Source organism: Scardinius erythrophthalmus (assembly GCF_964197995.2).
Source record: "Scardinius erythrophthalmus genome assembly, chromosome: 13".
Classification (NCBI taxonomy): Eukaryota; Metazoa; Chordata; class Actinopteri; order Cypriniformes; family Leuciscidae; genus Scardinius; species Scardinius erythrophthalmus.
The window spans coordinates 21,245,218-21,272,067 of NC_138233.1; the positions used below are offsets into that span (position 1 = coordinate 21,245,218).

General features: G+C 37.2%; 1 protein-coding gene across 1 annotated transcript in view; it reads left to right on the forward strand.

Moving 5' to 3' along the window:
• Positions 1 to 15,920: 15,920 nt before the first annotated feature.
• fat1b (FAT atypical cadherin 1b) overlaps positions 15,921 to 26,850 on the forward strand; it is a gene marked incomplete at both ends in the record, with an annotated part of 39,928 nt that continues 28,998 nt past the window's right edge. Inside the window, 9 exons of the mRNA XM_081382101.1 lie at positions 15,921 to 19,182; positions 20,393 to 20,707; positions 21,648 to 21,709; positions 22,102 to 22,416; positions 22,699 to 22,909; positions 24,334 to 24,399; positions 24,630 to 24,769; positions 25,950 to 26,225; positions 26,352 to 26,562. Coding sequence (XP_081238227.1) covers positions 15,921 to 19,182; positions 20,393 to 20,707; positions 21,648 to 21,709; positions 22,102 to 22,416; positions 22,699 to 22,909; positions 24,334 to 24,399; positions 24,630 to 24,769; positions 25,950 to 26,225; positions 26,352 to 26,562 — 4,858 coding nt within the window. The remainder of the gene's footprint in view (positions 19,183 to 20,392; positions 20,708 to 21,647; positions 21,710 to 22,101; positions 22,417 to 22,698; positions 22,910 to 24,333; positions 24,400 to 24,629; positions 24,770 to 25,949; positions 26,226 to 26,351; positions 26,563 to 26,850) is intronic.

The following is a 26,850-nucleotide window of genomic DNA, read 5'->3' on the forward strand; positions in this document are numbered from 1 at the left end:
ATTTTCCCTTTTATGTGGCGTTTGCATTCTTGTAAACTCAATTGGGTTAATGTTTCAGACTTTGCATATTATGGTTAACCAACATTATATGTGCGTCATGTTTGGTCTCTAAAAAATCCAATCTTCGTCTCCGATTTGTTAATTTACATTACATGTTGCTAACTTTGTGATGCATTAGTATTATAAGAATCTTAAAGATTCTTTTCTTAAACACCCAATGAAAGTACATATTCAAATGCCCTGCTAGAACACAAAGGGTCGTAAAATTTCCCTCCAAAGGGAAATCTTCTAATTGGCTCTTGGACCTCCAGAGGTTGTGCCATCTTCACGCTTTAAAGTCACTGATCTGCTTTTAGCTCTCTCTTTAGTCCCTTTCTGAAATGATGACGTGAAGAAGAAGCCTCTAAGGACCCACCAAGCTTGTGCCAGGCTGCGGCCTTGTCTTTCCATTCACCAAAGATACTCTGAAAACCACTGGTTCTCTCTCTCATCAAGACCACATCAGCAAAGATCAACTGGAGCCTCAACAAATTGCATCAGGACATTTTAATTCAAATGGGCGAGACATGCAAGTATCAAACTTAGTCTCATTATTTGATACATTAAGTATCCTTACCCCTTTAAAGAAGGGCGTTTTAGAACTAAACTGATGGTTTGCCTCAAGGCTGTAGATCTGCTGACAAACAATGATTTCAAACAATGCTATAACTTCTTGCTTTCCTGTATTCTGCTTCAGCCCTCTTTCCCTTGGTAAACTGTATGCATGTATGTGTGTGTATGTTAGAGTAGTTTAAGTGTTTAGACTAAAATAAAATCTCAATAAAATCTTGTTCATGTCACACGTAAAGTTGTCCTTGTCTCAAGCTCATAACTGGAGTCACTAATCATTTAGATTTTTGCTACTGCTCTTAGTAGTACTGTAAATTAAGAAAGACATTTCCCATGCCCCGGAAATGTACATTTCTTAGAGTTAATAAACAATTAATCCTGAGTGTTCACGGGACAAATAGGTTAATTGATTGTAATATTAATTTACGACAGATTAATTAATTATATTAACTAATACAAATATTCATAATCAGTTATAACCAGTTATTATTGATTATTAATATTTCATAGAGCTAATTTGCTACAAACTTTACAGCAGAAAATCACAACACCATAAAATGACGCACAGTGACATATTGCCAAGATGGCGATGACCGGATCAGCCCACTTTGGGCTTCAAAAATGCTTTTCATAAACCCAACTGTGGACAAAATCCTAGAAATATCATTCCAGGTACATTTGTTGTAAACACATTACATTGACTCACATTCTGTAAACAGACAAGATGTTAAGAAACATTCTAAGGGTGAATCATTTAGAAGGATGCCTTAGGCCATACAAAATATCCTGTTCCTGGGTGGGTAAAAGAGAGACACCTTCCTCACCTAAGAAGCAGCAGCAATGGCAGCTGCAGTCAGCCAGATTAAATGATAGATTGACCACAAATCAATGGCAAACTGGTTCTTTTTAAAGCCCCAGATAAATCTTCTCTAATCTGTGCTGTGCAGGTGTGCCACACATACCAGGCACAGAGTCCAAATAACCTCCCAAGAGTTCACAATAAATCAAATACTAGAAAGCCCAACAACTACCGGTATACTCAATGCCATTTTATATTAAAGCTCAGAATTAAAACCATCTAGTTAATTTCATATCACACACTGGGTGCTGACTTGATAGTATGCTGAAATAAGTGGCAGTGTATGATGCTTTCACTAGCGATATGAAAATTCCACTAATTAATCCCTGAGTGTGACTTATCTGAGGATGATTCATGCTGTCTAAATCAACGTCCACTGAATTTAGACCTATAAAAAAACAACACAAATGGTTTCTTTCCACACCAAAGTGTCTTTCATTTATTCACTGAGCCATGATCCAAGTTTTCCTCTCTTAAAGATATGTGTAATCTATTGATTGCATCTCACAGGCTTTCTTTTCTTATTGAATGGGTTGAGTCATGATTCAGTCAATGATGGATTCCTTTTATAACCACTATTTCTGTTGTTCTGCTTCTGTATGTCTGCAATCATACTGATTTTATATCTTAGCTCATTAGGGTTTAAAGGGATAGTTCACCCAAAAATGAAATTTCTGTCAATAATTACTCACCCTCATGTTGTTCCAAATCCGTAAGACTTTCATTCATCTTTGGAACACAAATGAAGATCTTTTTGATGAAATCTGAGAGCATTCTGTCCCTCCATTGACACTTTGACGCTTCAAAAAGTTCATAAAGAGATTGTAAAACTAATCCATATGAATTGATCGATTAAGTCCAAATTTTCCGAAGAAACTTGATCACTTTATATGATGAACAGATTGAATTTAGTCTTTTATTCACATTTAAACATTGATCAGCAAACATAATCAGAAGCTCAACTGAACTTGCTTGACGCGCAAGAACAAACCTCTTGCGGAGCTCATACATGCTGCGTAAAATGAGAATGAACCTCATTGGTTCTTGTGGAAGCTCAAACGTGCTGTGTAACACACGAGAATGAACCTCATTGGTTCTTTCATGTGAAGCAAACATGTTATAGCTTCTGTTAAGCACAAGTGATGTGGGTCGATGAATGTAAGACACAGTTAAAGGGATGGTTCGGAGTAAAATAAACCTAGGTCCTTTGCACCATGACCTCGAGCCAAACACCCCCCCCCCCCCCAGACGCCTTTTTTCCCTTGGTCGAACATTATTAAAGTTAGAGCTTATTTAGAGATATCAGCCGAATGGCTTAGTGCAGGTGCTAAGAGAACCAAGGTTGTATCTCGTAAATTACCCCACTAATAATGCCCAGAATGGTACCAAACTTCTACAGAAGTACAAATAGGTTCTGTACTCATAAAACGAGGCATTGGAAAGTTTGTAAGTACAGCAGGAGTTTATTTAATTAACACTTGCCCAATGGCTTATGCTACTGCTAACCCAGACGTCGAGGTCACTTCAGTGATTTGGGAAAAGCCTGTAAAAGTCCTGGCAGAAAGCGATGCATAAGGATGTAGTGTAACGACGAATTATTATTTTTTCCGAAGTGTTGACAACTTAGTGTTAACCACCAATTGTTGCAAACTGCTACTACCAACAAAATATTAGTGCATTCCTGGAACTGGGCGTCGTTACACTACATCCATATGCATCCCTTTCTGCCAGGACTTTTACAGGCTTTTCCCAAACCACTGAAGTGACCTTGATGTCCGGGTTAGCGGTAGCATGAACCATCAGTCAAGTGTTATTTAAACTCCTGATGTACTTACAAACTTTCCAATGCCTCGTTTTATGAGTACAGAACCTATTTGTACTACTGTAGACGTTTGGTACCATTCTGGGCATTATTACTGGGGTAATTTACGAGATACAACCTTGGTTCCATTAGCGCCTGCACTAAGCCATTCGGCTTTTATCTGTAAATAAGCTCTAATTTTAATAATGTTCGACCAAGGAAAAAAAAAAAAAAACTTATGGGGGGGTGTTTGGCTCGAGGTCAGGTCGCAAAGGACCCTAGGTTGATTTTACTCCGAACCATCCCTTTAATGTGTTTTCTGAACACAGTAATACTGCAGCCAGAGAAAAACTAATAAAACTATCAAGGGTCAAGAGCCCAACTACAGAAATCACCAATCACCACAATGGTGACTTCAAATGTTTATTCGTCTTTCCTTCAGTGATTCTGCTTGTTAACTTTAGCTCACATCATCACTAATGGTCACACTGAGCGGTGTTAATGAGACACAGGGGATTTTGCTGTTCCAAGGATGTCTTTACAAAAAACTGTGCTATTAGTATACTTCTTCTAAACTAACAATAAGAAAGTATACTTTCAGTCTACTTTGTATGTACTTCTCAGAAATACTTAAAATTGCAATTAAGTATATACTTGACTTTATACTGACAGAAAGGTCTGTATATTTGGCCTATACACTCTAAAAACCTTTATTTTTTTTTGGTGAAACATTTTACACTTAAAAATATTGATTACATTTTACCGCAATGAAATCAATTACATATACCATATGTACTGAGTAAATGTGAATAAAAAAAAAAGTAGATCTGAGTAACTGGATTTGGTACATTAACAAATAAAATTGAGTAGAAATAATTGAGGAAAACATAAAAAAAATATATATATTTATGAGTTATATTAACTTTTATAGTATAAGTAGGCCTGATATAAACTTTTAATTTCCTGTAAACCTTTGTAAAATACTCCATACAACCATAGGTAATGTTACATGACATTGCCATTTATTGTCGATGAGTAGCCTACAGCAATACAGCCTATTTTATACTGTTTTAACATGTATACAACATTTCCTACATTTAAACTCATATAACAAACATATTAGAAGTAAAAACTAAAAATGTAAAAAGTAATTCAAGTGTAATCAACCGGGTCTGTTATCCCATTTCCACCGTATCACAGTAGCACCTCAATGCAGTACACAAGATCCGAGGGGAGGAGTCGGATCTTATATAAGGGGTGGAGATTGGTAGGTTTAGGGGTGGGTTTAGGGATCAGGGGGTGGAGATTGGTAGGTTTAGGTATGTAAGGTGGGAGGAGTTGGATTTTATCCGACTCCTCCCCCCGGATTTTATGCTCTGCAGTGAGGACCATCTCCCGTATCAGCGCTGGTTCTCGTGCCGGAGATGGACTCGCACTCTGCGGGTGAACTTTAGTCTGCTGTCCTGCGTTTCACTCATAGCCGAAAGATGCTGCACTATTGGATAACCTGCCAATAAACAAACAGTGCACAGTTCTGAGAACATTTTATCATCCAAAATAATTCCATTTATTATCTTTATGAATAAAGTCGTGTGTTTTAGGCAAGGCATCAGGCATTTCAATCACGCGTGCATTGTTTTAATTGAGTAAACATATATATATATGAGTGAGTTAAATATATTAATAATGTTGATTTGAATTAAGTAATATTTGTGGTTGTTGAAACAGATCAGTTTAATTCTCCATTTTCAAATATTTTGATAGAAACTTCACAAAAATATTAAGTGTATTATAAATAAATAATTGGTTAGTCAAATACAAAATTCTTTTAGTGAAAAAAACTTAAATATAACAAAATATTTGACAAAATTAACTGTTGGATTTTTAGTTAATTATTTTGTATGTTCAACTCAAACCATCAAGTAAATAATATTCAGAGATTTTAAGTTAATAAAGTTAAAGCCACACCGTGGACTTTGTGACCTAAAGAGTTGACGCATACGAGTTATTTTAAATGATTCCTCAGGCCAATATACAGCGTTTGACACTATTAATGCTCCGAGCGGGGCTGCCCTCTTGAAATACCGCCTATGTAAGTTTGGAGGAGACGGACCGTCGTTGAACAGGTCATGGGACCTGGAGAACGTATCGCTTTACGGCCGTCACGTGACCATAGGCTCTGATATACTGTCTTCTAGACTTTTGCGACAGTGCTGCGGTGCTTGTGGCCTCTAGGGGCGCTAGACGTGAAAGTTCCAGGTCTAGTGCCCCTAGCGCCCGCAAAAGTTCCGCGGTGTGGCTTTAATTAGTACTGTGATATTTACTAAGCCACTGTAATATGTTTGTACTTGTACTCAAGCGTGCCGCACGAGCCTTGAAAAGTGAAGCCAAAGCGTCTCGATCGCCCCCCGGTGACTGGTCCTATAGGTCATAAACCCTGCCTCCCCGTGTTATTCAACGGGATGTGAGACCAACTAAACAATTAAATTACACTTTAAATATCTTTTTTCCAAAGATGGTTTCTGTCATTTGCTGTCTTTTTTATCACACTGATGTAAGTTCAAGTGTCTGTTTTTAAAATAAGTTTGTTTTTAGTAAGTTACATGATGCTATAAAAACGGTGGTGTAACTTCATGATTGACAGCTGTGATTGACAGGTTTTCTGAGCAAAGTAGTCACTGAAGCACCAACAGACTTTTTTTCGCAATCTTCGGAGAACTGAGTAGATTGTATTTACTTTATTTTAACAAGCCTCTTGTCGTGCTGCAATCAAGACATCAAAATTGGAGTGGAACGGAGCAGACATAGGCCACAAAAAGTGCAGGGAGAGTGCATTCTGCGAGAGTGAGGGCGGGGCGTTGATTTCGCGGCTTTACTTCCTGCTCACTACTGCGCAGCTCTGGTCCCGAGATTGCTACTGCACAGACTCAAGTCCCAAGATGTCAGCGCCATATCGGACACTGGCGGCTTCAGTTTTCACCAATGGAAGAGAGCGAAGGGGCGTCGTCCATCTTTTTTTACAGTCTGTGCTTGTACTCAATCTTTTGATTGAGATATACCTAGAAGTATAATTAAGTGTTCTAAGTATTCTTGGCTTGTAGTCGTGTTTACTCTTTTGATTGAGTAGCCTATTAAATACTCTTTCCACAAAGTTTTACGCACTTTCTTATAAACTCACACTGTTTGAAAATATTGATTTATAAAGAAAACTGATGTCCCTAATTCTGAGTATCTGAATTTTTGAGTAGGCAAGTGACCAAATGAAATGTCGACCCAGGAAGAGTATGAAGCTTTGGGGTGTTAATGCGCTCGATCTACTCCATCTATGTTTTGATCATCATTCTGAATACGATCCGGATAGTCTTTGACAAAAATGAGATTTTCTCAGCTTTTTGTTTAAAATGTTGCTTTTTAAATGAAACTTACCCAGATTCAAGTCTTGATAAAAAGGATGCATTAGAAGACTTCCAGTTTGGTAATGCGGTGTTGAGACGCACAGTGTCAAAGCTCCTCATTATTTCATGTAATCTCTTCAGAATACACCCTTTATCAGAACATCATATTCATTTAAACATTTTTTGTATGTTTGAAACATTCCGCCTTCAGAATCTTACACTTAAAATGACCAAGTCTAAGACGTCAGGAGGTAAACAACAGACTCCAGTTCAAAATGCACAGGCTCCCTTTCCACATGTCCTCTACAGGTTCCGCTACCTAGGGGTTCATATTTCAAACTCATTTAAGTCATTGCACCAAGAAAATGTTACAAAATGAATGGACCGCATTAAAGCAGAACTTCAGCGTTGGAGCAATCTTCCACTTTCTTTAGTAGGTAGGATTGAATCAATTAAAATTAATATTCTACCACAAATACTTTTTTTATTTCAGACTACTATTTTTCTTCCTAAATCTTTTTTTAAATCATTCAACACCATTATATCCTCATATATCTGGGCTGGTAAGCCTCCATGTGTACACAAGTCAACTCTTCAAAGAACCAAACAAGATGGAGGTCTCTACCTTTCAAATTTCCTTTTATATTATTGGGCAGCTAATATTCAGAAAATATATGCATGGTGTAATTCTCCGAATATTGATTGGTGTATAATAGAAGCGAACTGCTTATCATCCTCGTTATCGGCATTAGTTTTTGATCCCAATTTGCGACGCCACTCTAAATACACCACTAACCCGATTATGCTTTGGAAAATTTGGAAACAGTTTCGTCATCATTTTAAATTTAAACCCATTGTCCACCTTAATGCCTATTTGCGTCTTTTTGTACCTTCTACTTTGGATTCAACTTTTGCACAGCTCAGAGAGATGGGCCTAGTACTGTTTCATGATTTGTTTTCCTGATGATCATGTTTTGCATCATTTAATGATTTACTGAGTAGATTCAAAATTCCTAAATCCAATTTATTCCGCTATTTTCATTGCGTGACTTTGCTAAAGCACACTTTGATACCTTCCCTCACCAGCCAAAGAAAACTTCAATTTAAGATATAATGTCACTTCCGAAATCACATAGCCATATCTCCTCAATTTATGGCCTGTTACGCTCTTCGCAGTTCCCTTCTCTTTTTGCACTCAAGGGAACCTGGGAGAGAGAGCTAGGACTGGAGCTTGACGAGGAGCTGTGGAATAATGCTCTAGCTAAAATTACTCTGTCTGCATCTGTGCTCGCTTGAATCTTATTCAGTTTAAAGTTGTTCACAGAATTCATTTCACCAAAGCAAAATTGAAGAAACGTTCTTTAACAGAAGATGATAGGTGCAATAGATGTTCACTATCCCCAGCAGATCATCCTCATACATTTTATACCTGTCCTAAATTGTATTCCTTCTGTTCTTCTTTTTTTGCTACACTGTTAAAGGCTAGTGTCTCTGTGAAACCCTGCCCAATAATTGCAATTTTTGGAATAACACCTGTTGATGGCTTGTAGCTACAACATGCGCCATGCTGATATTATTGCTTTTGTTTCATTGGTAGCCAGAAGACGAATACTGTTGCATTGGAAATCTTCATGCCCCCCTTCTAATTTTTCTTGGTTGAAGGGCTTAATACCTGTCCTTTCTACACCTAGAAAAATTAAACACTCCTTCAGAGACTCTGTTAAAGGAGAACTCCGGTCAATTTTAACATTGAGCTCATTTTTTTGTAAATTTGGAGTGCTGTCAATACAGAGAACAACGACAAAAATCGGTGTTGCCTACACTATGTTATCCTCTTTTTAAAATTTGCACCCTGTTGACTTAATGGGGCAAGTACTAAACCTGCTTTTAGCCTCTTAACATCCTTGATGTGTCATTACAAGTGCACAGCTAATGTGAGTGATTCCTGATTAATAAAAATGATGTTATTTCAGCCAGCGCACATACCTGTATTTACATCCTGTTTTCCCGATTACAAGTCCATAGTAATCGATTGTCGAGTTCACACGCATAGGTTTAGTTACCTATGATCACGCGCGTGAACTCGACAATCGATTACTATGGACTTCGACCGAAAACAGGAAGAAAATACAGGTATGTGCGCTGGCTGAAATAACATCATTTTTATTCATATCTTTCACATCTACTGCAGTCAGATTCACCCGTGATCACTCTGAAGGAATCACTCACATGGCTGATGCACTTAATGACACATCAAGGATGTTAAGAGGCTAAAAGCTGGTTTAAAACTTGCCCCATTGAAGTCAACAGGGTGCAAATTTTAAAAAGAGGATAACACGGTGTAGGCAACACTGATTTTTGTCGTTGTTCTCTCTGTACTGACACCACTCCAAATTTACACAAAAATGAGCTCAATGTTAAAATTGACCAGAGTTCTCCTTTAACTAATTTTATAAAATGTGGAATCCTATCCTTTCCTTTTTTTTATTAGATTTTTTTTCTCGCCCTTTTTTTCTTTTTTCTTCTGTTTATTTTTTTGTGGGATAATTTGGTAAAGGTAGAGTTAAGAATGTTCTGTATATTTGTATAATTTTTCTTTATTCATTTCTATGGATGTTAAAAAAAGAAAAACAGCAGGTTGTGATGTTTTTCATATATGCCATGCACATAAACTTATGAACTTTCATAAACAAAAAAAGTGCTACAAGGCAAGTACTTGACAAGTAAACTATCAGTATACCAAGAAATGCACTTGTAATATAGTTGCAGTACAAAAAAAAAAAACTTAGTCGTAAACTAGTTGTGTACTCAAAGCTTCTTTTTTTGCCATATATATATATATATATATATATATATATATATATATATTAGAGGTGGGCATAGATTAATTTTTTTAATCTAGATTAATCTAGATTAATTTTGAAATTAATCTAGATTAATCTAGATTAAAATGGCTCATTTGAATTCTGCCGAAGGCATTCAGAATATGTGTGCTACCCAAATAATGACTATAAAAGTAGGCTAAGTCTTTGAGAACGGGTTTCTCAAGCCAGGTGGCGCATTAGACCAGGGGCTCATCTCCTGTCTCCAAAATGCATCACAAACTGCTTGAGAAAGCTGTTCTACTCATAGACTGTAAAAGGTTACTTCTGTACTGTTACCGTCCGTAGGCAACATAGGCCTATGTTATTATCAACTACTATAGGCTATCAATTAGGGATGGGCGATATGGCCTAAAATCTATATTGTGATATACATTGCAGCCTCTTCCGATATACAGTATATACAGTATATTATAATATATATTAGTATATATATATATATATATATATATATATATATATATATATATATATATATATATATATATATATATTATATATAAAACCATTTCAGAACAGGTTACACAGACCCTGCTAAACAACTGCTAAATTTTTTTTTAAAGGGTATATGTAGTTTTGAGAACATATATTGTGCAAAACTGTAAGTATACAACATAATTTTGCAGATAAATAAAATTTAAGTACACTAGCTGCAGAGATCTTAAGTAGGTCTAATGTTTATTATAGCTTTGAGATTATGAAACCCCAAATTTAAAGTTATAATATTGTCTAACTGATGTCTTTTCAGTTAAAAAGAAACACAACAACGATTCTTAAAATCGGGCGTAGACAGAGATTATGTGTTAACGTTACACCACTAAGATATATTGGATTGAGAATAATACGCGCGCGCTGGTAGGCTATTCAGTGATATCATGTTTCGTTTTGAATTTGAGGTGGTAGAACGGATTAGTCGTGTGTTAACTTACCGAACCGTTACCCCACACACTCGGATAGTTTGCTGCTGTTTGTCGGACGGCTTAAATCCGAACCAAGTCCAAATAATGGATGTCGCAGCTTTCACTTTCAGCCGTGTTTACTTAAGATGACGACGAATATTCGTTGCAGCCGGGTTTACCTCGCGGCCGCGGGTAGATTGCGTCATCATAGCTTGTGTAGTAGAGCCATCTCCCAACCCAACTTGGGGAATAGATTAACGGCGATATTTTTTTTATCGCGCGATAAGAGTCTCGCGTTAACGCAGCGCGTTAACGCCGATAACGGCCCACCACTAATATATATATATATACAGTATATATATATATATATATATATATATATATATATATATATATATACTGTATATAGGGGAGAGGCGGGACGATTGAAACGCGGGACGGATGAAACACTGAGATTTTCTTGAAAACCACTCACGTCATGTACGTCAAATTTCGTCAGCACGTACAGCATGCAATGCCTAACATACCCGCGAAAACATTTCTTCTTTACGTCGTGTCGTTTTGGAGTTAAAGCCGCAAAGCTGTTTTTGAATGCGGTGAGTGAATTCTTTCGTGCGGTACTTTTTTTTGACTGACAAGTTGGATTTATTGTTTCATGTGCCATTGTAATGATAATACGGCAGGTGTATTAGTACTGCAACATACCCATAAGTGGGCAATATCAGAGTTTTTTAGTTTAAGAGCAAAAGAGGTTTAAATGACAGGATGCGCTGTCGGGACGGTTGAAACAGTGTTACAACCGTCCCGCCCGCGCGTCCTGCCCGTTAAACCTGGTCATAGCCTATACTGTTCATAGATTCATATACTGTTTCTAGACTTGTGTTTCTTTTAATGCAAATTAATTTTCAATTACGCAACACATGCTATCTCTGTAATAATCATCAATTGTCCAATCTTCAATATTCAATAAATGTCATTTATCGTCATCTGGTTGACCTCGTTTTCTTCATAATAACAGGCTATTCAACTAGCAAACACTCAATATGACTCAAGGAAGAAATGTAAGAAAATTAATTGTAAACTGATTTGTCTGTCTTCGTCAAAATAGCCTGTTAGAAAGATTACAAAATGCGCGTAGGCTTATCGCCTATTGTTTATTGGGCGACAGAACAAAAATGGTTAATATGAACCTTTAAATGAAAATAAATTACAAAATATGTTTGTAAAAATATGTACATAAGTTACTTGTCAGGTGTTGTTCACAAAAAAAAAGCATTAGATGAATAGTTGCCGTTTAAACTGTCATGTTTCATCCGTCCCACCCCTGTGTTTCAACCGTCCCGCCTGTGCGGGACGATTGAAACAAAGCACAACTCCCGTTCAAAGTCATATTTTACTTAAATCATTCTATATTTGTACCGAATAACACATGATACTAAGAGAACACATATGTTAGTTGTTAATCACAAACAAATAAAAAATCTATCTGTAACCTTATCTTAGAAAACGACATTTATCTGAAAAGTGTTTCAACTGTCCCGGCTCTCCCCTACACTGTATTATACCCATTCTATTTATTGTTTAACATTATGTTTCTGTGACCAGAGCTAAGGAAGAGAAGTTAGAGCTGTTCATCTGTTCGTCTTGGACCTGCACACATAAGATGGCAACAGTGCTATTTTCACTGGCCAAGATACACACTTTCACTGGCTAAACAGAACTGCATTCTGTATTGTATCCTTGCTGTAAAGTTTAAAAGATCGTGTAAGTATTGCAGTTTTGGGATTTAATAAATGGCTCAGTGTGTTTTGTATGGACAGTGCATCTAAATAACACACCTGTTTTTCAATTCTGTCATTTCTGCATAAAGATGATCAGTGCATGTACAAAAGATAAACAAGCAGAGTTCCTTTAAAATACAGTCAACATTTGAAGTGGATCAAAAAAGGGCATCAAAGTTGTCCTAGGACAAAAACGGGTGTTGTTCAAAATTCATGTATAACTTTGATGAAAGGTTCTGTTAATAACAGAATGAATGATTTTATTTCATTTTTTTTGCTCTGAATTAAATTGGCAAGATTTGGCAGTATTATACAGCTGTACTTTTTAATTTTCATATGACTATGAGTTTCTTATGTAAATGTGTTGCACAGATTGTTTTCCATGTTTAATTACCAATGTCCGTGTGCTATCATCCCACTTTGCATCGTTACAGAGAACCTGAGTAATCCTGCTAGGGAAATAAAGACGATGCAGTATGGGTTCTCTCTTGGCTCTGTGTTATGTGTTTAGCTCTCCTTTTGTGTCTAACTTAACAGCACTGTACAGGGGCATATCATCGCCGGTATCATAAGAGGATACAGAGACGCTCAAAAGCACATATTGTCTCAAAACAGCAGAGTGCTTCTCTGTAGTCTCTTGCCAGTGATGAATGCAAATAACATGTTAGAGCGAGATGAAAAAGCGAAAGTGTTTTGCTCACAGGCTTATTCAATATATATCCTCCCACTCATGAACGATCAATGCGACACTTACAGCTTCCACGCTGTGAGTATCATCTTGTTGCAAAGCAAGTGCCAATACAATCAAAAATGAAACTGCAGGGTTTGCATTCTGTTGTTTTTCATTAAGGAGAAAATCTGGCAGTGGTTTATTGAATGGATCTTAAAAACTACACCAGTCTGAGAGGATAACCAAGTTTGTGAATAAAATGTCCAACAAATTCAAACTGTTTTTACAGGTATGCAAGTCTAGCTTGTTTAAGTTTTGTTATTGCTAGATTTAGAAATAAAGCATGTTACCATGCACTTGGCAAGTTACTTTTAATGGACAATAACTGGACTTTATGGAGTAATATTCTGATGCATATCGAGGTGTCTTGGTGTTTCTGGATTTGATGGAAAAGATATTAGGAAAGTGCATATAGCCTTTTCCCCCATTGTATTTCCTTTGTGAACCCCCCCCCCCCCCCCCCCCCCCCCCCACACACACACTTTGAATGCTTCTTAATGTCATTTGGACTAAAACAAATCAGAAAGGTTTGTCATGTAAAAACTGTAACACTCAATCAAGCATAAAAGAGGGAATATTATGGAGGAAAAGTTAAATTTCGAGACAAAATGGTTTGATGATGGCAGATTGTAATGAGACAGGCATAAGCACAACCAAGTTCAGAGGATAAAAATATATATAAAAAAATTTCAAATAAATATTAAACAGACAAACAAATAAAACTTATTATTTTTCATTTATAGTCATATTAGTATGACCACACCCATCTACAGTATTAGGGTGAAAATACCCTCTGGTCCAAAATGATTGAAATATTTCATTCCACTTATTTGTAGCATCAGAGCTGTGTAATTATCATGTATTTGAATTATCACAATCTTGTTGATGTGTTACTTAAATATTTTTCTGACAGATCACACACAAACCATTCTGTAGCCCACTTAACTTCTGACACTGATGACATCATCGAGGCTGATCGAGACGGACCTGTCCTCGGAGGAGCAGTAATGATCCAGCATCAGAGTGAGCTGTGTGAGGCACTGCTCTCCGGCTCATGTGGAGTTTAAACCGCATTTCTATTTGGGAAATACCTGAGATAGATAGCCTATATGTGGATTGCTTCTTAATTTACATGAATATTCTTTTGCAGCGATGGTAAGTAACAGCTAAGCCATGCACTTTTATTCACAAATAATAATACAGGTAAATCAATTTCTTTAAAGAATAGTTCCATAACTTCCTCTGCTCTCTCGATAAATATCTGTAGCCTACTAAGATGATCACTGTTATATAAGACGCGTGCATTTCTTACATTAACAATGAGCTTGGTATAAGGACAAACTTTAGAACTGAGTCTTTCAGTCGGAACTGTCGATGTGCTTGCAGTTAATCAAAAACTTGACAAAGTCTTGCACGTTCAAATCATCCACATTAACTTTCAAATAAAATACAATTAATAAAATACCAGTTTAATACCAGTAGGCTACATTTTTTACATTTTATTCAGCTCATATTTAGGCAAATAATTATATGGGATAGACTGTTTTCTGTCATCAAGCCGTTATCGCTAAATACACGTGTTTGTTCTGTGCTGACCTACATTATCGTTCTTATTACACGACCAAACAAACAAATAAATACGAAAATAAGTAATCTATTCATTTACTACGACTCGAGTAAAAACTAATACCTGAATGATGTAGCCAAGGCAACTGCACGAGCTGAGGATGTGTGCGGCGAGCAACTCGAGCCACTTGAGCCGTTGAGGAGCCGTTCGATTGGAGATAGAACCAAGTTTAACGTAGTCAGGACGTAGACAGGACGTCCAAGTTTAAGTGCCAGGGTTATCACGAAAATCCTCGTAGTAAAATTGTACTTCGTCAATGGCTAAAATTAATGCATTTGCGAGTAACGTAGCAGGCCTACGCGATTTCAGACGCTTCCTGCGTGTTTCTCAATATTACCATAGGCCAATCAGAATCAAGCATTTATAAGTATTTATTGAAGTAGCCCTAAAAATAAAAATCAGACAAAAATAAATATATATTTCAACTGAACAGTTTAGACAAAAAAGAAAAAAAAAGAAAAAAGGTTACATTAGTGTTTTTGTTAAATATAGCTATCACATTTAATTGGGATTTTATTGCTCTATGATATAGGAGAATATGGAGCTAAATACTTAAGAATGAAAAAAAAACCACCTCAGTTTTATTTAGAGGCCTAATCCAAGGTATTTATAACAGTATAGCAAGCTAGTTACATAAAATGCATTTAAGAATAAATTGTCACTTTATATTTCCCCATAATATGTCTTAGAAAGATGATATTTAAATATCAGTTATTAGTTTCTAATATTAGATTAGTTTTATGATTAAAGTTCTGTAGTTTTATTGTGGGGGGAAAACATTTAATGCAATCAATGATGATTGAGAGATGTACAGTAGGCCATAACTTTCCTCAAATGCCAGAAGTATCATATTTCAGACTCACAGTCACATTTTAACTTGATATTTAAAAAACAAAAGTGTGGATAATCAAGTAAACCTAAGCTGCATCGGTCCAGTATTTATCTTAAAATATTTAAATATCTAATATTTAAATAAAATAATTTACATCTAAAAATAAAACAAAAAGGACATTTATAAAAAATTAGTAACATGTGACCAAGACCTGAAGGTGGACATTTTTCGAATTATACTAAAATGCCATTTACTTGCTAAAAATGTATAAACTATCAATCAGATGACAGAAGACATGTAGAAAACAAAGTTTTGATCAGGTTGAGTAGGCCTTATAAATTCACGTATAAAATATGATACAGTATAGGCTTTACAGGGTTAAATAATTTCACATGGGGGTTGAATTGATAAATTATTATTTATTTTAATGTCATATTTACAGTTTTTCCTTCCACCTGTTGCTTTGTTCTTTTTTTCAGTTGGCTCTGTAATCACCTGTGTCACAATGGGTAAATCCTGGATTAACCATCTTGTAATGCTGTGTATGTGGAGTTGCTTAGGTGCCCAGCAACTAGATGATGCATTGCCTTTTCAGTTTACTCATCCAATTTACAATGTAATGATATTCGAAAATTCAGCTGCAAAAACCTTTGTTGAATGCCCCATAAAAATGGGCATTTTCATGGCGAACCAGTCTTGGGACATTTGGTACTTAATAGAATCCGGAGACCATGATAATTTATTCAAAGCTGAGAAGTATGTTTTGGGTAATTTCTGTTTCCTGCGAATAAGGACCAGAGGAGGGAATTCTGCCACTCTCAATAGGGAAGTAAAAGACCACTATCTACTGTCTGTAAATGCTATTGAAAGACATACTGGTGCTGAGGCACAAACACAAGTTAAAATACAAGTTCTGGACACGAATGATCTCAGACCTCTTTTCTCACCGACTACATACAGTTTTTCTGTACCTGAAAACTTAGCCATCAGAACAAGCATAGGCAGAGTTTCTGCCACAGATGCTGACACAGGCACCAACGGAGAGTACTATTTCAGATTCAAAGAGTGGACTGACATGTTCGCTATTCATCCTACTAGTGGGGTTATAACTCTGGCAGGCAAGCTGGATTACTCTGAGGTGGCTCTTTATGAGATTGATGTGTTGGCCGTGGACAGAGGTCTTAAGCTCTATGGGAGTAGCAGCAGCAGTAGCACAGCAAAGCTAAAGGTGCACGTTCTGCAGGCCAATGAACACGCACCTGTCGTCACAGCTGTCCCCTTAACTCCATGGAACGCAACCAGGGATCCCACTTATGCATGTGTGACTGTGGAGGACAGTGATGAAGGGCAGAACGGCGAGATTGCCTCTTTGAGCATCGTAGCTGGAGATCCACTCCAGCAGTTCAAGACATTCAGAACAAACCCTGGGGGCAAAGAATACATGATCAAGGCCATCAAGGAAGTGGAATGGGAGGGTTATAGTTTTGGGTACAATCTTACATTGCAGGCTAAAGATAAGGGAAATCCTCCAAAGTTTTCCTCAGCCATAGTTGTGAGGGTGAGACCACCCAGTGAATACTCAGAGACTCCTGCATTTGAGAAGGGCATCTATAGAGTTAGTCTCAGTGAGTTTGCGCCTCCTCACTCTCCTGTTGTTATGGTCAAAACTGTACAGAAACATTCTAAGATTAAATACTTGTTACAATTTAAAATGCAACAACATGAGAATCCATTTGTTATTAATCCAAACACAGGCCTTATTACCACCACAACACCTATAAAAGCAGAAAGGGTCAGTCAATATGAATTTGATGTTGTTACCAGTGACAGGCGAGCAGTGACCAAGGTGGTTGTCAGTGTAAGTGACGTGAACAACAACACCCCAACCTTTCAAAAATCTCATTTTGAAGCCAGTGTCGCCGAAAATGTGCCCATTGGGACCAGCGTCTTAACAGTCAGTGCTCATGACAAAGACGACGGAGAAAATGGCTATGTCACCTACAGTATTGTCAATGTGAACAAACAGCCTTTTGAAGTGGATTATTTCTCTGGTGTCATAAGCACCGCGGAGGATCTAGATTATGAGATAATGCCAAGCAAATTCTCCCTAAAGATTCGAGCCTCAGACTGGGGCTCCCCTTTCCGCCGTGAGGCAGAGGCTGTGGTTTCAATCACTCTCACCAACCTGAATGATAATAAGCCGCAATTTGAGAATATCGATTGTGATGTTACTGTGCCAAGAACTCTAGGGGTTGGTGAACAAATAATAGTGGCGTCTGCCATTGATGCCGATGATCTCGGCGTAGTGCAGTACAGAATTGACACTGGTAATAACTTGAAACTTTTTGAATTGGATTCCAGCTCTGGGGTGCTGACACTTAAAAAGTCGCTGAGGGATGGCGATGCCGCGAAACACTCATTCCACCACCTGCAAATAACTGCTAGCGATGGAGAAATATCAAGTACTCCTATGTTCTTAAATCTAACAGTTGTTAATGCTTTCAAACATGTCCACTCCAAATGTGCAGAGACCGGTGTTCTGAGAACTTTAGCAGGGCTGCTGCTTTTTGGCTCTAAACTACACAGTCAGAAAGAAGCAGAGGATGAATTCGCAGACATCCATTCTGTTAACCGCCACGCTCCACAGTTTATAGAGTCCACTCCTACTGTAATAGAAGTTAAAGAGGACCTTCCTGTAGGGACAAGCGTAGCACTCCTCAGAGCTGTCGATTCAGACTCTGGCTTCAATGGGAAATTGCTTTTTGTGATCTCAGGGGGAGATTTTGATAGCCGCTTCACGATAGAGTCTGACACAGGGTGGCTTAAAGTTTTCCAGCAACTTGATAGAGAAACAACAGATAGCTACACTCTCAACATCACTGTTTATGACCTCGGCTTACCGCAGAAATCGTCATCTCATATTTTAGATGTTAACATCTTGGATGTCAATGACAACAGTCCAGAGTTCCTTCAGCGTGAGTATTCAGTGGAAATAAGTGAGGACACTGCTATGGCAACAGACATCATTCAGCTTGAAGCGAAAGATAAAGATTTAGCGGTCAATGGAATGGTTAGGTACTCGTTTCTTACTGAAACTGACAAATTTGTCATACATGAGGAAACAGGGATTGTAACTGTTAATGGGCTGTTAGACAGAGAGGCCAATCCGTTGTTTGTTTTGAGGGTGGCTGCTTTTGATGCAGCAATTGATGAGCCTAAAATGGTATCAACAGTGTTGTTACACATTAATTTGAAGGATGTGAATGATAATGCCCCTACATTTATACCCCAACAATACCATATCAGAGTTAGAGAAGACATTCCAGTGGGCACCTTGGTGCTCTGGCTTGAAACTCACGATCCTGACCTTGGCCTGTCTGGACAGGTGAGATACAGTCTAACAAATGGGGAAGATGGAAACTTTCAGGTGGATAAAATGACTGGGGCTGTGTACGTCTCTCAGACCCTTGATTTCGAAACAAGACAAGTACATAATCTGACAGCAAAGGCCAAAGACAGAGGCAAGCCAAACCCTTTATCCTCATCCTGCTTCATTCAAGTGGAGATCGTGGATGTTAATGAGAATATGTACCGCCCCTCTTTCCCATTCTTTGTGGACTGGGGCACTGTGAGTGAAGACGTCCCAGTTGGCACCTCTGTTATGAAAGTTACAGCTCATGATGAGGACAGCGGCAGGGATGGAGAAGTTCGCTACTCCTTACGAGGCGGTTCAGGCCTTGGAGTGTTCACCATTGATGATCAGAGCGGTAAGCTAATTTGTATTCTTTATTGCTTTTTTAAAGGAAAAGCATTTATTAAATTAGTCTATCGGGTTTATTAATTCAAAACATTTGTAAGTAAATCATCAGTAGTATTAAGGAATCTACACACTAAATTTAAAGACAAACAAACACTAAGCTAAATGAGCATACCATGGAGGCTTATTTTCATAGTCATCTTTTTGTTATTCTGTATTGAATGAGGAGAGATTGCTCCAAAAAGTATTTGAACATTTAAACATATATTTATTTGCATTGTGAATGTAATTGAAGTTTTCAAGTAAAATATTTCATTATTGTTCAAAATGATGGTTACAGTTTACAGTATGTGATGAACTACATCTGTGGTTACTCTGCAAGGACACTTGTGTGAACTTGAGGGGAACTGAATTTATACATTCTTAATCCATGAGGAACTTTTAACATCCATGGAACCTTTCCATTGCACAAAAGGTTCTTTGTAGTGGAAAAGGGTTATTTATTTAGAGGGTTATAATATTTAAATTATTAATATGTTCTTCATGCCTATAAAAAAAGTGTCCAATACTCTTTGGGTCCACTCTATGCATTTTTAACAAACAACAATGATTTAATTTTGTTATTTGTACTATAGTGCTATCTAAAGACGTGAGAGAGACCAAATGACAAAGAGAGAGAGAATAAGAGGGAGAAACAAAGAGCGATTTGCTGGGCACTTTCACCCTGAGGAAGGAGGTTATCAAGTTTTACTGAGTTGTAGAAGCCACACCGCTACCTTTAGAAAAAAGCCCACAGCGTGAAAGCAGACACTGCCAAACAGAGAAACAAAAAGAACTGCCTCATCTCCCCTTACCCTCTTATTCACTCAATATTTTATGTACAATGTCTGCCCTGTACACATTTATTCTTTTATGCAAATGTTATGTTATGAATTCTCATTTCCCTGATAGATAATAGATTCATTCGTTGCTTCTACTGTATGTTGATTAGCCTACGTTTTTCATTTAAAAAGAATATTATTAGCAATGTATAAGACGTTCCTACTTTGTATGGTTATGTATGGTGGCTTCATCCTTATCTAGACTTTAGAGTTTGCAATGCAAAACTCCCAGTGCCATGTGACAAGATTTTATAGCAGCACCGTTGGTGCTGTCTCAGTCTAAATGTTTAAAGTGCTTCATGTAGTGCAACATGTTCCTTCTTCTTTTCTTTGTCACAGGCATTATAAGGACACAAGAGACCCTTGATCGTGAGACTACTAATCATTACTGGCTTACAGTCTATGCTACAGACCAAGGAATTGTGCCACTTTCTTCATTTGTGGAGGTTTACATCGAGGTTCAAGATGTCAATGATAATGCTCCACTGACAACAGAGCCTGTGTACTATTCCTCTGTATTGGAAAACTCTCCCAAAGACGTCTCTGTCATCCAGATCCAAGCATTTGACCTGGACTCTGAATCAAGTGATGATCTCTCATATAAAATAACCAGTGGAAATCCACAGGGATTTTTTGCCATCAACTCCCAGACAGGTAAATAGATGCCTCTGATCAAAACTGCTAAATCCCAGCATGTGGATTTGTGTTTTAAACATGTAAATAATGAATTTCAAATAGCCTACATTTGACATATTTTTTACATTTATTTCAGTGTTAGCATTATTATTATTATTATTATGATGATGAAAATGGGACTGTGTTATTAAAGCAATGCCCTTCGTGTTTCATATGCAACAAGGAGCACCTTGAACATTTTGGGAACACAATTTACATTTTAACCTGTACTTGAATATATACACCAATCAATAGACATAAATAAACTGTAAAATTTGAGTGATGTTCATACCTGAGAGGGAGAAAAATTTATGAGCATTAACATGTTAATGTTCACAAATGTACAAGTAAATAACACATTTTCTGAACATAAAATACGTTTTGACATGAAATATTTCCTGAAGTTTTTAAACATCATTGATATTCACACCAGCTGGTTAATTACATTCACTGAGCAGCACAAGTAATGAATGCAGCTAATTAATTTGACGCGCCAATTGATTTCTCCTCCACCAAATTACTTGCCACACAGTCAGCTCAGCTTAAGGTCTCAACAGTGCAAGAAAAAAAGTTTTTCAAAGGATTTCGCTGCCAAAGTCAATTGAACAAACTGAACTTAGTTGGTACATTGAGAACTCAATGTTTTTCTGGAGAATAATTGTGAATGTTCAGTTAGCGTTTCCAGGAACAGAGAACATATTACATAAACTATGACTAGTTTTTTTCTCTTTTGCAAAAAAATACTTGAAGGAATGCAACATAAAAGAACACAAAATGTAGGGTAGTATTATCTGTAAAGCCTGAATGTTTCCCTTTTTTTTGTCTGGAGAACAGCTTGAATCTTTTATTACTACTAGAAAGTTTTCTCAGTCAGACAAAGAAACTCACTGAAATGTACCATTTTTCGTTTCTTGTACAGGGTTGGTGACAACCACATCACGGAAACTGGACAGAGAAAAGCAAGCAGAGCATCTTCTTGAAGTAAGCTGCTGAACCCTGTAACTGATGATATTGCATTGTATTTACTTCCACAGAAGTCAAAGAAGAATTTTCATGCTGTTTTTCTTCATTCAACAATAGAACAAAGTGACAATATGCCCAGCTCTAAAAAGGATATAAAAGTGGTTGGTCTGCTTCATGAATGAAATACTCTTTTGAGACATTCTAATTTTAATTACAAAAATGACACCATACCGGTTTAAAACAACATGATGGTGTGAAAATAATTTACATTTTTGGGTGAACTGTTCATGTTGAAGAGATATTGAAGTTTACCTTTAATTGAATACATTTTATTATGCCTCTCTCATGTTTGTTTTGGCAGTAGTTTCTCAAGCGCTCAGGCCTGAGATCTGTTTTTTATTCTTAAACAGATCACTGTTTCGGATGATGGCAGTCCAACCAAGTCTACAACGGTTCGTGTGATAGTCAACGTATTGGATGAAAATGACAACAGTCCCCAGTTTCTGGAAAAGACCTTTAAAATCAAGCTGGTGGAACGACCGGAGGCAGTCGAATGGGAGCCAATTTATCGAGTGATTGCTTATGACAGAGATGAGAGTCCCTCCTCTGATATCTCATACACAATCGAGGAGGGTGAAGAGCACAGGAAATTCTCCATTGAGCACACAACTGGGTTTGTGTTCTCCAAAGAGGCTTTTTCAGCGGGGGAGTATCATATTCTCACAGTACGTTTATTTCAATTCCTTAATGGAGGTGTATTGGCTGCTTCAGAATGAATGGACACAAAATATTTTTGATCCAAGTGGATTTGGAATGCAGCTTCTAAATGATAGAGAATTTTGTTAACTTTGATAATTAAATTAAGTAAATATTGTGACAGAAATCACCCATTGACATACAGTTAACAAAAACAGTATGCCCCATACAGTTACCATCCTTAAAAAGTAGACTCTTGATATGTCTATGTCAAAAAAACAGGAGAAAACACTCACATTGCTGTCTTGCAGATTAAAGCATCAGACAATGGAAAGCCTTCAAAGTCGTCCATCTGTCGGTTGCACATAGAGTGGATTCCAAAGCCTAAGCTGGCTAAACAACTGCTGGCGTTTGAGGAGATTCCGCTCTCATTCTCTGTGATGGAGAATGATCCAGTTGCCCATATGGTGGGAGTCATCAGCGCTCAGCCAATTGACTCTCCTGTATGGTTTACGATCAAAGGTAAAGATCAAAAGCTCTACAATCAGCCTTAAATTAATATTTCCACCCACCTATGCACCCTCATGTGATTCCAAACCCATATGACTCTTTCTTCAGTGAATCACAACATGAGTTATTTAATACAAGTATGCTGGATTTTATGCAATGTATAGGAGTTTCCAAGCTTCAAAGCAGACACAAATGCATCATTAATGTTTCCATGAAAGTGTCCATTACACTCATCCGATACATTTCAAGCCTACTGAAGTCATATGGTAGCTTTAAGTGAAGAACACCTAAATTTTAAGTTGTTATTCACTGATAAGATTAATCTCCAGTGGTCTGTTAAACGCTATAAAAAGCCAGTGAGTTAAACTCCAGAATTGATGACAAATGAACATTGTTGGACAATGAACAAATATACGTTGAACAAATATGGACATTGTTACTTCTATCGTGTTTTTGAGTGATAGTTTACATAAAAATGCAATTTCTGTTATCTACTCACCCTAATGTGTTTTAAAGCTTGATGACTTTCTTTCGTCTTTGTAACACAAAAATAACACTGTAGCAAGGTTAGATGTTGTGGGAAGAAGGAGGCGGGAACCGGCGAACATTCAAAGACTTTAATAAACGTAAAATAAACAAATGCAAAATGAAAGTAAAGACAACAGCCCCTCGCGGATGACTGCTGTCACATATAACAAAACACAACATAAATCCAGGCCTGGCCTCTCTCGATCTTCACTGTAGTGTAGTCGGTCCTCCTTTATGCTTCCGCTCCTCCATGAGAGATACGAGACTGGTGCGTTGCGCAGGTGTCGCTCATTTTCAATCACGCCACTGGCCTCGCGCCGTTCTCTCATGGCCCTCGGCCTCGAGAGACAAACATATTTTGAAGAATGTCTCTGTTTTTGTCCATATATGATAGTCAATGGGTTCCAGTGTTGTTTGTTTTTCAACGTTCTTACTAATAACTCACACAGGGGGTGAGTAAATGATGACAGAATTCATTTCATTTAAACTTCAGTTTAATCCTCACAAAATGTCTTTGAATGGGTTAGAAGACATCACACAAGTCACGTATGTATCACTTTTATAATACTTTTATGGTGCTTTTTGAAGTTTGAAAGCCTCAGTTCCCATTCATTGTAATTGCATGGGGAAAAAACATCATTACATATCTCCATTTATGTTTGGAAGAAAGAACATCATAAGGGTTAGAAGAACTAGATGAGGGTGAATAAATGGTGGCAGAATTGTATTTGCTATTTAATCTCTAGTCATTCTTGATGCTTCAGCTCTTTAAAGTTCAATGTTCAGATAATCTTCAATAACCCAACCTTGATTTTGCCCTAATCAGCTTTCAACTGTTTTTTTCCCCCTCTGCCGCCGCCTTGTCTGGCTCATCTGCTTTTCTTTTCTTGTTTCTCTTGCTTCACAAGGAGTCACACATGTTAAAGAAGTTTTTCACATTCTACAGATGTCTTGTGACCTGAACTGTACAGCAGGTATCTGCTGATAAATTGAAATATTTCCTTTCTTCTCACAGCTCTTGCATTATTTCCTGTCACATACCAGAAAGAGTTCTGAATTCATATTCTCTGGAAGCGATCTTGCACAATATTTACTTTGAACGTTTGCTACTTTAATAGCTAATGCAAATTCTATATTATGCAAAAATTCTGCCTGTTTGTGAATAGCATTAATATGTGGCTGCTGTCTGTTTTGGTACTAAAAGGTGGAAACGCTGACAACCGCTTTGATGTGGAGAAGGCGAGTGGCACAATTATCATCGCTGGAGCTCTAGATGCTGAATGGCAGTCAAATTACAACCTTACTGTTGAAGCAACAGATGGAACAAGATCCATCAGCACTCAGGTGTTTTGTCTTTAATGGCACTTACTAAGAAATTGCCCATGCATTTGTAAAATAGGATCAGTTGGATGGAGAGATAAGGAAAATGATGCACATCTTTGCTTTGACAGATTGTGTACGCGTGGATCTGTATTCTGACAGGATAATTATTTTGTTGTTTAGTATTACCTATGCATTTCGCCACTGCTCAAATTGCAAAGAGTTTAAAATTAAAAAGATTGCATGTCTCACAATGAATGCCAGGTTTAAATTTGTCACAAAGGAAACATATCATTTAGCTTTTTTCTAAATGCTTGATATTTTAATCTTTTTGATCATGTGTCTTAGTATAACTTTCACTCATTTATCTTACTACACATGACATATAGAAATATCAGGTTTAAGCTTAATAGAAAATATTAAATTACATGTTAAAAAAAAGAGGAAGGATAACCCAAGTAGCTGGAATGTGCCCTGGCACCTGCATACTGTGATACTATTGGGCGCACTTAGCTGAAGTCAGGCTCACTGCTGTCTTTCTAATGTATAAGTTGCCACTGTCCTTTTGTCATGGTGTGAACATACCTCTCCTTGGGCGATACCTGCATGTATCAGCCAAGCCAGCCAGCCTTATCAGGTCACAGTGCGAGACTCATCCATCAGTGTGAGCAGACCCAGAGGCAAAGAATGATGTGAGAGGGAGTAATGTTTTAAAAGAGAGCTCTGTTTCAGCCCTCAGTCCATCTCTCCTGTTGCAGAGAGCATTGCCCTCCTGGAGATTGCACTCTGTACAGTTTGTCATCCTATAATGGGCTTCTTACTTGTGGGCAGTTTCAGGGTCTGTGTGAATTAAATATTTAATAAATGTGTGTCTAAGGTCAAATAATACGTACTGAGTACGTTATTTTTGCTTGAGTAAACATGCATCTTCCAAAAATAATATGTAAATCTAAATATGATTAAGTGTGGATTTTGGACATATATGCAATGATTTTGACTGGAAGAACTTTAAAAAAAAAAGTAGGAGTACTTCATTAAAGCAGCTAGATTTTTCCCTTTGTTATATTATGGTTACCGGTAATATAAATAATCATATACTTAAAATATTGTAAGTAATATAATATAATAATAATAATAATATAACATATGTTTAACAAATACATATTCAAAATATGTACTGTGTGGATTGTGCTTTGTTAAACAGGTCATAATTCAAGTTCTTGACACAAATGAACATCGCCCCCAGTTTGGCCAAAATCAATATGAGATAAGTATTCCAGAGGAAACCCAGCCTGGTATGAAGATACTGGAAATAAATGCAACAGATAAAGATGAGAAGAACAAATTATCCTACACACTGTTGAGCAGCACAGACTCATTTAGCCTGAAGAAGTTTAGTCTTGATCCTGGGACAGGCTTTCTGTACACTGCTGAAAAACTGGACCATGAAACCATGCACAGACATATCCTCACAGTAATGGTAAGGCCATCTATATACTTCTTTTGTCCATTACACTAGGTATTAGGAAAAACTGCATAAAAACCACACTGCATTTAACAGCTGATTGCTGGTAATATATGTCATTTTTTTATTTTTTTATTCCAGGTTAGAGATCAAGGTGTGCCTGTGAAGAGGAATGTTGTGAGAGTGATCATTAATGTGGAGGACAGTAATGACAATGTACCATGGTTCACCAGCTCTCAGTACGCCGCCCGTGTCTTTGAAACAGCTGCGATTGGTTCATCGGTATTACAGGCCACTGCTCTGGACAAAGACAAAGGCCTAAATGCTGAGATCCTCTACAACATAGATTCAGGTACAGCTTATCTCTACTAACACTGTCAAATCATTGGAAAAGTTGGTAACACTTTAAAATACGGATCCTTCGTTAATGAATAACTACACAGGAACAAATGAGTAACACAATATTAACAATCTAGTAACTACAATTAACTAACAAGTAACTCTGATTAACTAATTAGTAAGTAATAGCACACAGATTTAAGTGGTAGTTCACTATTAACTAATCAATAACTACTATTTTTTAATACTTCACAGAGAACTACTGATTTTTTTTACAGATTTAAGTGGTAGTTCACTAATA